We start from the raw sequence: 17,572 nt of genomic DNA on the forward strand, positions 1-17,572 counted from the left end.
TTAAGATTCATTTTAAATTATCTTTATAATATAGTATATACAGAAGATGCACTTAGTATATACTAAGTAAAAATTTTAACAGTTTGCACCCACACAGACACACAAAGCATAAAGACCTGCTTGAAGACTATTTTTACCATTAATTCACTTAGTACAACACATTAAGGACAGAGATCCTACATAGAGAATAAGTGCACAGTGTCTCCTGTTGTTGATTTAACAATTAACACTCTTATTTGTGACATAAGTAATCACCTGAGGCTCTTGTCAAGAGCTGCCAAGGCTATGGAAGCCTCTTGAGTTCAGAAATCCCAACCTTATTAGGCAAGGCCATAATCAAAGTGGAAGTTCTCTCCTCCCTTCAGAGAAAGGTACCTCCTTCCTTGATGGCCCGTTCTTACCACTAGGATCTCACTCATAGAGATCTTTCTTTTAGGTCATTTATTGCCACAGTGTCTTGGCTTTCCATGCCTGAGAAACTCTCATGAGCTTTTTAGCCAGATCCAAATGCCTTAAGGGCTGATTCTGAGGCCAGAGTGCTATTTAGGGCATTTGTCATTCTGTGAGTCTGCTGTGTATCCCACTTCCCATGGCCAACTCCATTTCTTTGAAAATATTCTACGTTTATCTCTAAAAATTAATGCTTGGAATAATTTGTTAAATTTTACTTCAATAATGTCATTTCTTTATCCTTTATTAACTGTGTAGCTTCATTATTCTTTGGAAAATAGCATTTAAATATCTTGAGTTCATAAAAAGCTTAAAAAGCTTTCCACATTTGCTTTGAACTCGTAGAAGAAATGTTGATTACACCTGAAGTGTTTTTGTTGGTCGTGGTAGTTTCTAAAAAAACAATGAGGTTTTTTTTTTTTTTTTTTGCTGCTTTTTAAAAAAATTTGAAATGCAGAGAGAGAGAGTGCTTTCCTAGGACATTTTATTTCCCAAATGTCACAACACTTGGTGCTGGGCTAGACTGAAGCCAGGAACAGCAGCCAAGAAATCAGTCTGGGTCTCCATGTTGCTGGCAGGGACCCAAGTACTTAAGCTATTACCTATTGTCTCCCAGGGTGTGCTTAAGCAGGAAATTGGATCAGAAGTGAAGATATGGGATGCTGATGTCCCAAGTAGCAGCTGAACTGTGCTGAAATGCTGGCTCTGTTAATTCATTCTGAACCCTCTGCCAAAGGTTAAATAATATGAAAATAGAGAGAGATTTGATTTGTGGTCCTTTTTTTTTGTAGTGGGCTTAAAATTGAATTCAGTGGATCCAACAATGAGCATTGATCTTAAATACTTGGGAGTACAGCTACCTTTGGCTCCAGCCACTAGCTTTCCATTTTGGAACCTTACAGGAACCAACCCTGCCTCTCCTGGTAAGTATGTAGTATTTGTAAATTTCTTTCTTAAAGTTTAGGTTATCTATAATATAAATAAAAAGCTACCTTTGTTGGAGACATTTGGACTATTTTAAGGCAGATGTTTTGTCTGTTGACATAGTATTAATAAGTGATTTATACACTTTAGATATTGGCTTGCTAGCATTTTGGTCATTGGTTTCACTTTTTCTTTGTAGATACTGGGTTTCCCTTTGTTTCTAGGACAGGGAAGACCAATGACTTTACCAAGATCAAAGGATGGAGGGGGAAGTTTCATAGTGCTTCTGCATCTAGGAATGAAGGTAATTTTTTTTTAAATTGTAACTATATTCTGAATCATTTAGCCAAAATTTTTTGTTAAAAGTAAGTTTTGGTTGTTTTGTTTTTCATTGTTTTTTTTTTTTAATTTTATTTAATGAATATAAATTTCCAGTGTACAGCTTATAGATTACAATGGCTTCCCTCTCCCATAACTTCCCTCCCACCCGCAACCCTCCCCTCTCCCGCTCCCTCTCCCCTTCCATTTGCATCAAGATTCCTTTTCAATTCTCTTTATATACAGAATATCAATTTAGTATAAAGATTTCAACAGTTTGCACCCACATAGAAACACAAAGTGAAACATACTGTTGGAGTACTAGTTATAGCATTAAATCAAAATGTACAGCACATTAAGGACAGAGATCCCACATGAGGAGCAAGTGCACAGTGGCTCCTGTTGTTGACCCAACAAATTGACACTCTAGTTTATGGTGCCAGTAACCACCCTAGGCTGTCGTCATGAGTTGCCAAGGCTATGGAAGCCTTCCAAGTTTGCCGACTGATCATATTTAGACAAGGTCATAAAAGACAGAGTGAGGATAGTAACCAATGATCCTAAGAGTGGCATTTACCAGGTTTGAACAATTATACAGCATTAAGTGGGGAAGAGGACCATCAGTACACACAGGTTGGGGGTAGAGCCATTGGTGGTAGAGGTTATGATTACAAAGGAATGAGGCCCAAGTACGCTAGACAGGGTCTAGAACAAAGGACAGAGTCATTATTAGAGGAGCTAAGAAAGGTGCTGTCTAAGCTACAACTGAGTTTTCTGACTGAGAGGCAAATAGAACCTCACAGAAGGGGCTTGATAATAATCTGTTGGGCTTTAGGCCTTGTAAGTTAAGAGGCCCAGACCTATCTATCTCTTCACATGGGGTATATCCTAAGGGAGGTATTAAGTTTTGGTTGTTTTCTTTTTCATTGTTTAAAATGAACTGGAAATCATTGCCTTGCTGAGTTTTACTTCCTATTTTCTAATTCAAGCATTTTGACTGTGTGTATGCTAACTGGTCTCCTTTCTTAGTGCTCTTCCTTTATCATTGCACTTGTTTGTTGTTTTCACTTTAATCAGGTTTTTTTTTCACCTTTGAATCTTTGTACAGTGTTAAAATAGTGTAATGCTTATCTCTTTACTAATTTTTGGTTCCTTAAAAGTAAATGTTTGGGAGTAGACATTTGGCTTGGCAGTGAGGATGCCTATATCCTGCATCAGACTGTATGCATTCTGTGCCTAGCTCTGGCTCCTAATTCTAACCTGCTACTAATACACACCCCAGGGAGGCAGTGGTGAGGTCTCAAGTCATTGAGTACCTGCCTCCCATGGGAGAGAGCTGGACTGAATTCTCAGCTGCAGCTGTCATTGCAGGCATTTTGAAAGTAAACCAACAAATGGGAGCTCTCTTTCTCTGCTTCTCAAATAAATAAAAACAAACAACCAAAATCCAAAATGTTTAGAGGAGGTATTTAGCCTAGTGGTTTAGATCTCTGCTAACCTGTTCCCACATTGGTGCACATGGAAGCTGTTTCTCTGTCCAGCTCTTGATTCCAGCCACCTACAGAGGGGACCTGGATTGTGTTCTCAGTTCCCAGCTTTGGCCCTCTTGCCGTTATGGCAGTTTGGGGAATGAACCAGTAGATGGGCACTCTCTCTGTGTGTGTCTGTGTCTTTGCCTCCCAAATAAATAAAACAAACAAAAGAAACCTAAATGTTACACTTTTCGTGTTGTAGCTTTACCTTGTTCCTAGCATTTTGTATGAGTTCTAGATATCCCAGTCTCTTAAATAATCCCTTGACGTCCTGTTGAGGTCTGTTTTAATTCTGTTTTTTACAGTTATGTTTTTACTTGTTTATGGTTTCTGTAGTTCAGTCCAAAGCTGTCAGAGAGGTTGATGGCTTACATTTATAATTAGCAGTTTGCAAAAATCAGAACTCAACAGTAATTTCATAATTTTAAGATAAGATAATTTTGGAGGCTGGCTTTTATTAGAATTAGTTTATGAGACTCAAATCATTTCACTTGATTTTATGTTTTTTCCTTCCTTCTGATGAGGGGCATGTTGGAAGGTTCAACAGCTTATCCTTTAATACTTTTTTTTTAAATTTCGGTGTGTTTTCCTAGTGATCTAAAGATTTGTCCTAGATTTTAAGTATCTTGTATCTCTTTTCTAGGTGGAAATTCAGAAGGTTCGTTGAAAAACCGTTCTGCTTTCTGCAGTGATAAGCTAGATGAATACTTGGAAAATGAAGGCAAACTGATGGAAACAAGCATGGGTTTCTCTGCCAATGCTCCTACATCTCCTGTAGTATACCAGCTTCCCACCAAGAGTACTAGTTATGTGCGAACACTTGATAGTGTATTAAAGAAGCAATCTATAATTTCCCCTTCTACCTCTTACTCTTTGAAGCCTCATTCTGTTCCCCCTGCCTCTCGAAAGGCAAAGTCTCAAAGCAAACAGGCAAGTTTCAGTGGCCGAACTAAATCATCCTATAAATCCATTTTACCATACCCTGTGTCTCCAAGGCAGAAACACTCTCATATGATTCCGGGAGATAAGGTTGCCAAGAACTGTTCAAGCACAGTTTCAGAAAATCAGGTGAATAACTTTGTTGGGCCAACTTTAGATGAAAATGGATTTCCAAAACAGATTAGTTTGAGGCAAGCACAGCAGCAGCAGCAGCAGCAGCAGCAGCAACAGGGAACTCGTCCTCCAGGCTTGTCTAAATCTCAGGTGAAGCTAATGGATCTGGAAGACTGTGCACTTTGGGAAGGAAAACCAAGGACCTATATCACCGAAGAGCGAGCAGATGTATCCTTAACAACTCTGCTAACTGCTCAGGTAAGTATCTGGTGTTTTTTGGAAGCATTTTAGTACTTGGCTAGAATAAGATTAGTGCAGGGAAATGGGAATGGGATTTTTGGCAGAAAGATAAGATTGTTTTCAGCAGCTAATTAATGCTGACAATTCAGGAACTGTCTTTTCCCATTTGTTCTTTGCCACTTAGACACACAAATATGGGTCCCTCCCTACTAGCAAAGGGAGACAGTATGATTGGGCTTTCGAATAAAGTTTCTCTTCTACATAAAGGCAGTTGGCCATTCTGAAAATCTCTTTTCCAACATGTGGATAAGTGAATTTGCTAATCTTGTTAAACAACTGAAAATTCTGCACTTAGCCATGTTTCACTACTTTACCAGGCACATTAGCAGGGAGCTGATCAGAAGTGTAGCACCTGGGACACCAACCTGCGCTCATATGGGATACTTTGTAAATGAATGAGCCTGACTGTGTGCCAGTGAAACTTGATAAAACAGACTAGGTTTGACCCATGTTCCTGACAAAGAACATTATGTATGATTTTTATTGATAATAAATCCATTCTTGATATTAGAATATATAATTAGAATATTTACTCTGCATTGGAATGGGGTATTGCACTGAGCCCTGGCTATGTTCTGTGAGTCTACATTAATCTTTGTTATTGGTACTCAGAGTTAGAGAAGGCAGCAGACCAGTATGTGATTGTAAGTTGGTCATGCTGTAGGGGGATGATTAGTGGAATTATGACTTTGTGCTTTAACTTCAGGCATCTCTGAAAACTAAGCCCATCCATACAATCATAAGGAAACGAGCCCCTCCATGCAACAATGACTTCTGTCGACTGGGTTGTGTATGTTCCAGTTTAGCTTTGGAGAAGCGCCAGCCTGCTCATTGCCGCCGACCAGACTGTATGTTTGGCTGCACTTGTTTGAAAAGAAAAGTTGTACTTGTTAAAGGGGGATCCAAAACTAAACCTTTCCAGAGGAAAGCTGTTCCTCGAGATCCAGTATTTTATGATACTGTAGGAGAGGACACAAGGGAAGAAGAAGAAGGATTGAGGGAGGAAGAAGAACAATTGAAAGAGAAAAAGAAGAGAAAGAAGCTGGAATACAGTGAGTATTGAGAATTAAAAGATATATCATCTTACTTTTATTTTAAAATAATATTACCTACTTTAATCCTGACCAATGATCTATTAAGAGCTTTGAGAATTCTTTTTTACCCTCACTTGGTCTTTCTGTACTGCATGTGTGATATGTAACACACCTATTTAACATACAGTTTTACTAAGAATGGCTTTTTTTTGTGCTTGATTTGAAGTACTTGGACTTTTGTATGAGTTTCATCCACTTTCTGTATCTTTTCTCTCCCCTTCCTCCCACGTATGTTACTTGGATAGAATAAGATGACCTATATATTAATTTGTCGAATGTTCTGAAAGGAGAAATTGGTGGGTTGAGCATTTGCCCTAATGGTTAAGCTGCCAACTGGGGTGCCCACATCTCATGTCAGAGAGCCAAAGTTCAAGTCCTAGCTCTGTTCCCACTTACAGCTTTCTGCTAATGCATACCTTGGGGAGGCAGCAGATGGCTCAAGTGATTGAATTCCTGCCACCCACATGGGAGACTGGGATTGAACTCCTGGCTTCCAACTTTGGTTGGCCTAGCCCTGGTTGCTATGGTTATTAAGAGATGAACTTGTAGCCAGCGCCGTGGCTCAATAGGCTAATCCTCCGCCTTGTGGTGCCGGCACACCAGGTTCTAGTCCCGCTTGGGGTGCCGGATTCTGTCCCGGTTGCCCCTCTTCCAGGCCAGCCTTCTGCTATGGCCCGGGAGTGCAGTGGAGGATGGCCCAAGTGCTTGGGTCCTGCACCCGCATGGGAGACCAGGAGGAAGCACCTGGCTCCTGGCTTTGGATCAGTGCGGTATGCCGGCCGCGGCAGCCATTAGAGGGTGAACCAACAGCAAAAAGGAAGACCTTTCTCTCTGTCTCTCTCTCTTACTATACATTCTGCCTGTCACACACACAAAAAAAGAGATGAACTTGTGAATGGGAGCTGTCTTATTCTGTCTCTGTCAAATCATTATAAGTAAAATAAAAAGTAAATAAGAGAATGTGAAAGAAATTTTCAGTAAGAGACCCTTTGGTCGCAGTTGAAGCCATTCACCAAGTAGTTGAAGGGCAGAACAGAGCTGAGTATTGAGTATTATTTTGAAAAGCTTATTTTTCCATTTGGATAAAATATGGTATAGATATAGGTCCGAGTTTTGTATTACTTCATTCTTGAATGAATGAATTTATATTTCCTGTTGGATTAGTTTCTTTCTTTCTTTTTTTTTTTTTAAAGATTTATCTATTTATTTATTTGAAAGGTAGAGTTACATAGAGAAGGAGAAACAGAGAGATCTTCCATCCACTTGTTCACTCCCCAAATGGCTGCAATGGCTGGGCTGTGCCATACTGAAGCCAAGAGCCAGGGTCGTCGTCTTCTCGGTCTCCCACACGGGTGCAGGGCCCCAAAGACTTGGCCATCATCTACTGCTTTCTCAGGTATATTAGCAGGGAGTTGGGTCAGAAGTGGAGAAGCCAGGACTCAAACCAGCGCCCATATGAGATGGAAGTACTGCAGGTGTTGGCTTTACCCACCATTTCACAGCGCTGGCCTTTATATACTCTGTTTCTGATCCAACTCCTTGCTAACGTGTCTGGGAAGCAGCAAATGATGGCTCAAGTAGTTGAGTTGGCTTCGGCCTGAACTAGCCCCTGCAGTTACTATTCCCATTTGGGGAGTGCATTAGTGGGTGAAAGCATGCTTTCTTTGCTTCTCTGTTTGTCTCTCTGTCTGTCTGTCTGTCTGGCTCTCTCTCTCTCTCTTTTTTTTTTTTTTTTTTTAAGATTTATTTTAATTGCTTGAAAGACACAGTTACAAAGAGGTAGAGACAGAGGTCTTCCATCTGCAATGGCCGGAGCTGCTGATCTGAAGCCAGGAGCCAGGAGCTTCTTCTGGGTCTCCCATGTGGGTGCAGAGGCCTAAGGACTTGGGGCATCTTCTGCTGTAATCCCAGGCCATAGCAGAAAGCTGGACTGGAAGAGAAGCAACTGGGACTAGAATTGGCGCCCATATGGGATGCTGGCGCTTCAGGCCAGGGCTTTAACCTGCTGCGCCACAGTGCCGGTTCCTCTCTCTCTTTCTGTCTCTTCTCTTTCTTCTCTGCCTTTCAAACAAAAATCTTTTTTTCGAAAAGTTTTTGGAAAATTAAAAGATGTTTACTTTAGTGCCAAATGTTAGAATGTAATGCAGTTTTTTTTTTTTTTTTTTTTTTTAAGATTTATTCATTTACTTGAAAGAGTTACACAGAAAGAGAAGGAGAGGCACGGGGGTGGGGGAGAGGGAGGGAAGGAGAGGGAGATCTTCCATTCGCTGGTTCATACCCCAGAGGGCTACAACGGCCGGAACTGAGCCAATCCGGAGCCAGGAGCTTCTTCCGAGTCTCCCACCTGGGTGTAAGAGTCCAAGGACTTGGGCCATCCTCTACTGCTTTCCCAGGCCACAGCAGAGAGCTGGATAGGAACTGGAGCAGCTGGGACTCGAGCCGGTGCACATATGGGGTACCAGCGCCGGAGGTGGCAGCTTTACCCACTATGCCATAGCGCCAGTAATGCAGTTTTTTAAACTACACATTTTTGATGAATTTTTGAAGACCCTGCCTACATATGATTAAAAGTTCTTTTGCAACAAAATAAACTTGACTTTTAATCTATTTTCCATTAAGTTTTTGAAATACCTTCGTGTGATTAAAACTTGTAGAATCAGAATACATGACCCTTTAAAGGAAGAAATGTAATTCTCTATCACTAGGTTTGTTCCAGTTCAAATCAGATGGATTCTCATTACTTTAATTGCCAAAGGTTTTTGATTTAATAGTTAAACCATAACTTTCTTTTACAAATATTTGCTTTCCTAGTGTTCTTAGGTGCTTTTTTGTCCTGTCATAACATCCAAGTTCCTAATCACATTGTTTCTTTAATAACTTAAAGATATTATCAGCATCTTCTGATTTTCAATTTCTAGTTAGATCTTGGTTTCTAGTCTCGGTATATAGTTGTTATCATAAGATTTTGCTTTCCGTGGGTTGGGTCTACCTTTTACTCTGTGAAATCTTTTGCATCTTCTTTTTTTTATTTTTTAAGATTTATTTATTTATTTGAAAGAGTTATACAAGAGAGGTCTTATATCTGCTGGTTCACTCTCCAATTGGACGCAGTGGCTAGAGCTATGCTGATCCAAAGCCAGGAGCCAGGAGCTTCTTCCAGATCTCCCATGCAGGTGCAGGGGCCTAAAGACTTGGTCCATCTTGTACTGTTTTCCCAGGCCATAGCAAAGAGCTGGATCGGAAGTGGAGCAGCTGGGACTCGAACCGGCGCCCATATGGGATGCTGGCGCTTCAGGCCAGGGTGTTAACCCACTGTGGCACAGCACCAGCCCCCTCTATTTAATTTTAAAAGGATTTTTTTGAGAGACTGATATAAAATGAGAATTTTTTTTTTTTTTTTTTAAGAAAGGTGCAGTTAGAGAGAGACAGAAAGACAGATCTTCCATCTACTGGTTCACTCCCTAAAGGGCCGCAACAGCCGGGGCTGGGCCAGACCGAAGCCAGGAGTTTCTTCTGGATCTCCCATGTGGGTGCAGGGACCCAAGCACTTGGGCCATCTTCTGCTGCTTTTCCAGGTATGTTAGCAGGGAGCTGGATCAGAAGTGGAACAGCTGAGACTCGAACCAGTGCCTACATGAGATCCCGCTGTTGTAGTGATGGCTTGACCCATGTGCTGCAGTGGGGGACCCATAAAATAAAGTACTTCTAACCTTTGGTTCACTTTTTTTTTTTTTTTTAAAGATTTTTATTTATTTATTTGAAAGAGTTACAGAGAGAGGTAGAGACAGAGGGAAAGGTCTTCCATCCACTGGTTCACTCGCCAGATGGCTGCAATGGCCAGAGCTGTGCCGATCCAAAGTCAGTATTCAGGAGCTTTTTCCGGGTCTCCCACATGGGTGCAGGGGCCAAGGACTTGGGCCATCTTTTACTGCTTTCCCAGGCCATAGCAGAGAGCTGGATCAGAAGAGGAGCAGCCAGGACTAGAACCGTCGCCCATGTGGGTTCTGCATACCAGAGCTTTAACCCGCTGCGCCACAGCGCTGGGCCCTGGTTCACTTCTTAAATACAAGCAAGAGCTGTGACTGGGCTGGACTGAAGCCAGGAGCTGAGAACTCAGTCCACATCTCTCATATGGATGGTGAGTTCCAATTATTGAGCTATCATCATAACCTCCAAGGGTCTGCATTAGCAGGAAGCTGGAGCCAGAACTAGGTATTAAATACAGGTTATCCAGGGATATATGGCTGTCTTAATTGCTAAGTTAAACACCCAAGCCGCACCCTGATTTTATGATCAACTCAAATGCTCAGTGTTCTTAATGTTCTCTTTAACATTAAACTGATTCTAAATCCTTTTATGCAGAATACTTTCTGTCTTAAAGTATTCAGCAGAGGCTGGCATTGTTGTGAGCAGGTTAAGCCTCCACCCGCGACACTGGCATCCCATATGGGCACTGGTTTTGCATCAAAAACCAGCTAATGTGCCTGGGAAGACAACAGAAAATGGCCTAAGTATCTGGGCCCCTGCTACCCACATGGGAGACCTAGCCATTTGGGGAGTAAACCAGCAGATGGACGATCTCTTTGTCTCTCTTTAACTCTCTCTTTCTTTCTTTCTTTCTTTTTTTTTTTTTTTTGACAGGCAGAGTGGACAGTGAGAGAGAGACAGAGAAAGGTCTTCCTTTGCCGTTGGTTCACCCTCCAGTGGCCGCCACGGCCGGTGTGCTCCGGCCGGCGCACTGCGCTGATCCGAAGGCAGGAGCCAGGTGCTTCTCCTGGTCTCCCATGGGGTGCAGGGCCCAAGCACTTGGGCCATCCTCCACTGCACTCCCTGGCCACAGCAGGTAGTTGGCCTGAAAGAGGGGCAACCGGGACAGAATCCGGTGCCCTGACCCTATTGAGCCACGGCGCCGGCCAACTCTATCTTTCAAATAAATGAATCTTTAAAAATTAAGGCATTCTGGCCGGCGCCGCGGCTCACTAGGTTAATCCTCCGCCTTGCGGCGCCGGCACACCGGGTTCTAGTCCCGGTCGGGGCACCGATCCTGTCCCGGTTGCCCCTCTTCCAGGCCAGCTCTCTGCTGTGGCCAGGGAGTGCAGTGGAGGATGGCCCAAGTCCTTGGGTCCTGCACCCCACGGGAGACCAGGAGAAGCACCTGGCTCCTGCCATCGGATCAGCGCGGTGCGCCGGCCGCAGCGCGCCAACCGCGGCGGCCATTGGAGGGTGAACCAACGGCAAAATGAAGACCTTTCTCTCTGTCTCTCTCTCCCTCACTGTCCACTCTGCCTGTCAAAAAAAAAAAAAATAAAAAAAAAAATTAAGGCATTCAGGATATGTTGTTTATTCGGATATGTGTCTGTGTAGAGGCTTTTTAAAATAATTATTGTTGTCTGATGGTCAGTGGCTCTTTTAATCTGAAATTTCATGTCTTTCAGCTCTGAGTTTTTTAAATTTTTTATTTGTTTGAAAGATGGAATATTATGGAAAAGAGGCAGAGACAGAAAGAGCTCTTCCATCTGCAGGTTCACTCCCTAATTGGTCCCAGTGTTCAGGAGCCTAGAACCCCATCTAGGTCTCCTATGTGGGTGGCCTGTGCCCAAGCACTTGGGCCTTCTTCCGTTGCTTTCCCAGGTGCATTAGCAGGGAGCTGGGTGGGAAGTGGAGCAGCCAGGACTCAAACTGATACCCATGTTAGATGGTCGTTGGTGCAGTGTCTTAACCTCCTGCACCACTGCACTATCTCCAATATAAACTACTTTGAAGGGCAAAACTGCGGTAGGTATTTGTTCAGTGCTTAAGACTCTACTTGGGATACCTGCAGCCCATATTCTAGTACTGGATCCTCCATTTCTGATCTAACTTCCTGCTAATGTGCACCCTGGGAAGCAACAGGCAATGGCCCAAGTACTTGGATCACTACCATCCGCAAAGGAGACCCAGAATGACTTTGGGGCTCATGGCTTCAGCCTGACTCAGCCCTGGCTTTTGTGGGTTTTTAGAGAATGAGCCAGCAGAAGGAAATCTCTCTCTCAAATAAAAATAAACATAATACAGAATTATTTATTTCTATCCACATACCCTTAGTTTACTCCCATTTCATACCTAAAGCTATATATTTTCATTTTAAAGCAAGAAGTTAGAAAAACCATATATCTTTTTTTTTATATATTGTTAGGGAAGAATGAAGACAGGAAGGAAGGGTATTGTGTTTTGTTTTGTTTTAATAAGGGCTATGTAAAGAGAATAGAAATAGGGAAGAATTCTTGGGAGGGAAAACTTTTGTCTAGATCAGAAATGGACCAACGAAAATAAAAATAAAAACTGGAAAACTGCAGGAACATGGTCTAGGCATTAAGTTGCTCATTAGGATGTTCAGCTCTTGACGTCAGAGTGCCTGGATACAAACTCCTGATTCTGGTTTCCTACCCATCAGACCCTGAGGCAACAATGATGGTCCCAATATTTGGGAACCTGTCACCAACATGGAAGACCTGGATGGAATTCCAAACTCCTGGCTTTAGTCTCCTGGCTACTGCAAGCTTTTAGGGAGTGGACCAGTGGGTGGGCCATCTTCTGCTCCTTGGGCCATCTTCCTCTGCTTTTCCCAGGCCATTAGAAGGAAGCTGAATCGAGTTCCAGGGCCCCCATGGGATGCTGGCATTGCAGGCAGCAACTTTACCTGCTGTGCCACAACTCTTGCCCTAAGATAAACCAATTTTTGCTTATCATTTTTAACATAACTTTAAAATATTTTTAAAAGTACAAAATATTACATGTATAGAAAAATTTGTACTGGCCAACTATTGGAATATATGTAAGTTGGTTCATGTCTTCATTTTTATTTTTATTTCTATTTATTTTTATTTGAGAGATTTATAGACAGTGAGAGGGAGAGACAAGAGAGAAAGCACCTGGCTCCTGGCTTCAGAATGGCTCAGCTCCAGCCATTGCGGCCATTTGGGGAGTGAACCAATGGAAAAAGGAAGACCTTTCTCTCTGTCTCTCTCTCTCTCACTAACTCTGCCTGTCAAAAAAAAAAAAATATATATATATATGTATATATAAAGGATAATGATCAGTGATGAGTTTTATTTAAATATGAATATAATTGCCATAGTAACATTAAAGGAGAAGAATTTATGTTCATAAATTATATTCATAAAGTTTCAAGAAGCTTCTTGAAAAGTGAAATTAAAAGATGGCCCAAGAGCTTGGTACTCTTGCCACGCACATGGGAGTCCTAGATGGAATTTCAGGCTCCTCGCTTTGGCCTAGCCTAGCTCTCTGGCTGTTTTAGCTATTTGAGAAGTGAACTAGTGGATGAAAGATCTTTTTCTCTTTCTATCATACCACCGTTCAGATAATACATCTTTAAAATATATATATATATGTATATGTATATATATATTTTAGACATTGAGTTATAGTATCAGCTGCATTGAGAAAGGGTCTGTATTGATAAAAAAAAAAAAACCGGCACACCGGGTTCTAGTCCCGGTCGGGGCACCGATCCTGTCCCGGTTGCCCCTCTTCCAGGCCAGCTCTCTGCTGTGGCCAGGGAGTGCAGTGGAGGATGGCCCAAGTGCTTGGGCCCTGCACCCCATGGGAGACCAGGAGAAGCACCTGGCTCCTGCCATCGGAACAGCGCAGTGCGCCGGCCGCAGCGCGCTACCGCGGCGGCCATTGGAGGGTGAATCAACGGCAAAAGGAAGACCTTTCTCTCTGTCTCTCTCTCACTGTCCACTCTGCCTGTCAAAAATAAAAAAATAAAAAAATAAATAAATAAATAAAAATAAAAAAATAATAAAAATTAAAAAAAAATAAAAAAACACACCAAGATACATATAAATTAATAACAGTTATATAGTCCTGTAGGGAAAAAAATGGGTAAGACATTTAGAGGTACTCCATAAAGGGGAATGTTGAACATTTCATTCACCATCAAGGATATGCAAAGCACAGCCACAGTGAGATGCCTGTTGGAATGGTTATTATTAAAAGTCTTGGATATTACCAATTGTTGGTAAGCAGTGAATAGTCAGGAAATCTCAAACTGCTGATGAGGATGTAAACTGGTATAACCAGTTTGGAAAATAGTGTGGTAGTATCTGCTAGTGTTAAAGATTTTCATGCCCTTGATTTAGCAGTTTGACTCCAAAGTAATCAGTAAAACTTCATTGTATAAAAATATGTATGTTACCATGATTTACAGTAACTAAAGCCTTAAAATAGCCCCAGGTATCTAATAACAGTAGAATGAAGAAACAGTAATACAGATAATTGGTGAAAACATATACTGAAGTGAAAATGAATGAGTTAGAGCTACATTACACAGCATAGATGAATTTTACAAATGTAATGTTGAATGAAAAAAATAGATAAAAGAATTTTATAGATAAATTTTAAAGATAAATGAAGTAAATCTTTAAAGAAAAAAAAGTTTTGATCCCATTTATATAGGTTTCAAAAGCAGGTGAGATTAGCTTATCGTTAGGTTAGATGAAGTTAACCTATGGGGGCCGGTGCTGTGGCACACTAGATTAATCCTCTGCCTGTGGCACTGGCATCCCATGTGGGCGCCAATTCTAGTCCTGGTTGCTCCTCTTTCAGTCCAGCTCTCTACTGTGGCCTGGGAGGGCAGTGGAGGATGGCCCAAGTCCTTGGGCCCCTGCACCTGCATGGGAGACCAGGAAGAAGCTCCTGGCTTTGGATTGGCATAGCTCTCGTGGTTGCGGCCATTTGGGGAGTGAACCAGTGGATGGAAGACCTTTCTCTCTGTCTCTCTCTCACTGTTTGTAACTCTACCTGTCAAATGAGTAAATAAATAAATAAAAATGCCACTGTTGAGTGCAATCTTTAAAAAAAAAAGAAAAAGAAATTAACCTATGATTTATTCTTTGGTCTTAGTGCATAATGCCTCTCATGTGGAAAGGAGTGGAATATTGATTTAAAAAGAGCTTGGAATTGATAGTAGTATTCTAATTTTGACCTGTATAATGTTTACATGAGGTATTATTTGTTAATTATGTATTAAGCTGGGCAGGCATTTGGTGTACCAGTTAAAACAACGTTTGGGATGCTTCCTGTATTGGAGTGTTTGGGTTCCAGTACCAACTCCTCTGCTTCTGATATGTAGCTTCCTGCTAATTCAGACCCTGGGAGGAAGCAGATGATGACTCAAGTACTTCGTTTCCTGCCACCATGTAGGAGACCATACTGAGTTTTATGCTCCTGGCTTTAGCCTACTTCATCCCTAGCTATTGAGGGCATTTGGGGAGTGAACTAGGGATGGAGGGTATTTCTCTGCCTTTCAAATAGAATTTTAAATAATGTATTAAGCTTCTGCTTAATGCTTCTGCATTTTTATTTATCGGTAGTTCACTATGAAAGGATTTAAAACACCTACAAAAATAAGAAGCAGTTCTGGGGGTTTTCAGATATTGTTTGTTTATGGTACAGCTGCAGTAAACATGCTAGGATGAGAGAAGGTAGAATATAGACAATTAAAACAGTCTCTTTCTAAAAGATTACTGTATATTTGATGAAATAGGTGTGTGATAAGGTAGAATGATCATATTGTATTTTAATAATTTTATTTACTTGGGATGGGGAGGGGAAAAAAGAGATTTCCTATCTGCCAATTCTCAAATGTCTACAACAGCCAGGGCTGGGCCAAGAGCTAGGACTCAGTCCGTGTCTCCCATGTGGGTTCAGGGACCCAAGTACTTGAGCCATCACCTTCAGCCTCTCAGGATGCACATTATTAGCATGAAGCTGGAATTGGGGGTTCAGGTGTCATTTTAATATAACCACTCTGATAGGGGATGTGGGTGTCCCAAGCAGCATCTTAACTGCTACACCAAACGCCCATGCCATTTGTTGTCATTTTAAATGCCATGGTAACCAAGGTCCCATAATGTTTTAAGTGTCATACACAAAGTGCTTATTGAGAATCCACAAGATGGAGTAATAATGCTACAGGACTTGGGGAAGATAATAATATATTTTAGGAGCTTCTTGAATACAAATAAGAGACCTATTTTTTGAAACTGGTGTGTGAGTTGTTTTTGATTCATATGACCGGTTAAGAGAAATGTGACTAACATTGCTGATACCTTGAGAACTTTTATTCTGAAATATTGTGCTATGTATTTTATACCTATCCTTAAAAGATGATTCAAAGAAGTGAAGAAACCTTACATCTCTGCCTCTTTTAAAAATTGCAGCCCTTGTGTACAATACAGACTCATGCACACTTGCTTCTTCATATACTACCAGTTTCCTTTTCTGCCATCTTTTAACTCTTCTCTAAAAATATTTGTTTACTTATTTAAAAGGCAAAGAGAGAGAGGAGGCTGGCGCTGCAGCTCAATAGGCTAATCCTCCTCCTGCGGCCCCGGCACCCCCGGTTCTAGTCCCGGTGGGTGCCGGATTCTGTCCTGGATGCCCCTCTTCCAGTCCAGCTCTCTGCTGAGGCCCAGGAGTGCAGTGGAGGATGGCCCAGGTCCTTGGGCCCTGCACCTGCATGGGTGACCAGGTGAAGCACCTGGCTCCTGGCTTCGGATCAGCGTGGTGCACTGGCTGCAGTGCGCCGGCCACAACAGGCATTAGAGGGTGAACCAACGGCAAAGGAAGACCTTTCTCTCTATCTCTCTCACTGTCTGCTCTGCTTGTCAAAAAAAAAAAAAAAAGAGAGAGAGAGAGAGAGAGAGGAAAGAGAAAAGGGATATCTTCCATTCACTGGTTTACTCTCCAAATGCCTGAAATGGCCCAGCCTGATCTAGGCTAAAACCAGGAGCCAGGTACTCCATTCAGGTCTCCCATAGGTTGTGGTGGTCCAGACACTTAGGCTATCTTCCACTGCTTTCCCAGGCATGTTAGCAAGAAGCTGGATTGGGCCGGCGCTGTGGCTCACTAGGCTAATCCTCCGCCTTGCGGCGCCGGCACACCGGGTTCTAGTCTCGGTCGGGGGTGCCGGATTCTATCCCGGTTGCCCCTCTTCCAGGCTAGCTCTCTGCTGTGGCCAGGGAGTGCAGTGGAGGATGGCCCAAGTGCTTGGGCCCTGCACCCCATGGGAGAAAAGGATAAGTACCTGGCTCCTGCCATCGGATCAGCGCGGTGCGCCGGTCGCAGCGCGCCAGCCGCGGCGGCCATTGGAGCGTGAACCAATGGCAAAGGAAGACCTTTCTCTCAAGCTGGATTGGAAGCAGAACAGCTGGGATTTAAACTGCTGCCCTGATTTGGGATGTCAGTGTTGGAAGCAGTGGCTTAACCCACTGTACCACGATGCTAGACCCCCAGATTTGCTTGTTTTAATGAGCTCTTGCAATGTATCATTGCTAAACTTGAGTTGCTAAAAGCACCTAAAATCTTATCCTTCTTTTTGTAAAGCTGTATGTGAAACAGAGCCTGAACAGCCTGTTCGACATTACCCATTATGGGTGAAAGTAGAAGGTGAAGTAGATCCAGAGCCGGTCTATATCCCCACACCTTCTGTTATCGAGCCTATGAAACCATTGTTATTGCCTCAGCCAGAAGTTTTACCACCTACTGTGAAGGGCAAACTGCTCACTGGAATTAAACCTGCGCGGGCATATACTCCAAAACCCAATCCTGTGGTAAGCCTGAGTTTTATCTTTCATTGCAAGTTCCAAAATTGATCTGTAAGGATGATGATTTTCAGCCATATTTTTGGTTGCTATTCTGTGAATCATTCTGCTTTCAACTAATATGTCTTTAAGACTGCTTCCTTTCTGGTTTAGTGAATGTACTTGCTAGCAGTTTAAAAATGTCATAAAAGGAGAGGTGTAAGTAGTAATAATTCTTAATATAGCTGATCATTTTGAAGATGATCATAGAAAGATGGGTGTTTTTACATGACTTGTAAAATTTTTTTTGAAG

At 42.2% G+C, this 17,572-nt stretch overlaps 1 protein-coding gene across 22 annotated transcripts in view; it reads left to right on the plus strand.

Moving 5' to 3' along the window:
• Positions 1-17,572, plus strand: part of MGA (MAX dimerization protein MGA) — a 155,267-nt gene that overhangs the window by 98,558 nt on the left and 39,137 nt on the right. For 21 of the 22 annotated variants that reach the window (XM_062205682.1, XM_062205680.1, XM_062205687.1 and 18 more), the window contains exons 6-10: positions 1,242-1,373; positions 1,574-1,678; positions 3,868-4,535; positions 5,284-5,629; positions 17,063-17,289. In XM_062205682.1, the coding sequence (XP_062061666.1) occupies positions 1,242-1,373; positions 1,574-1,678; positions 3,868-4,535; positions 5,284-5,629; positions 17,063-17,289 (1,478 nt within the window). Of the gene's footprint in view, positions 1-1,241; positions 1,374-1,573; positions 1,679-3,867; positions 4,536-5,283; positions 5,630-9,076; positions 9,247-17,062; positions 17,290-17,572 lie in introns of those variants that run through there. The other variant, XR_009867306.1, reaches the window with a different exon arrangement.

This window comes from Lepus europaeus, chromosome 11 (genome assembly GCF_033115175.1).
Source record: "Lepus europaeus isolate LE1 chromosome 11, mLepTim1.pri, whole genome shotgun sequence".
In the NCBI taxonomy this organism is placed as follows: Eukaryota; Metazoa; Chordata; class Mammalia; order Lagomorpha; family Leporidae; genus Lepus; species Lepus europaeus.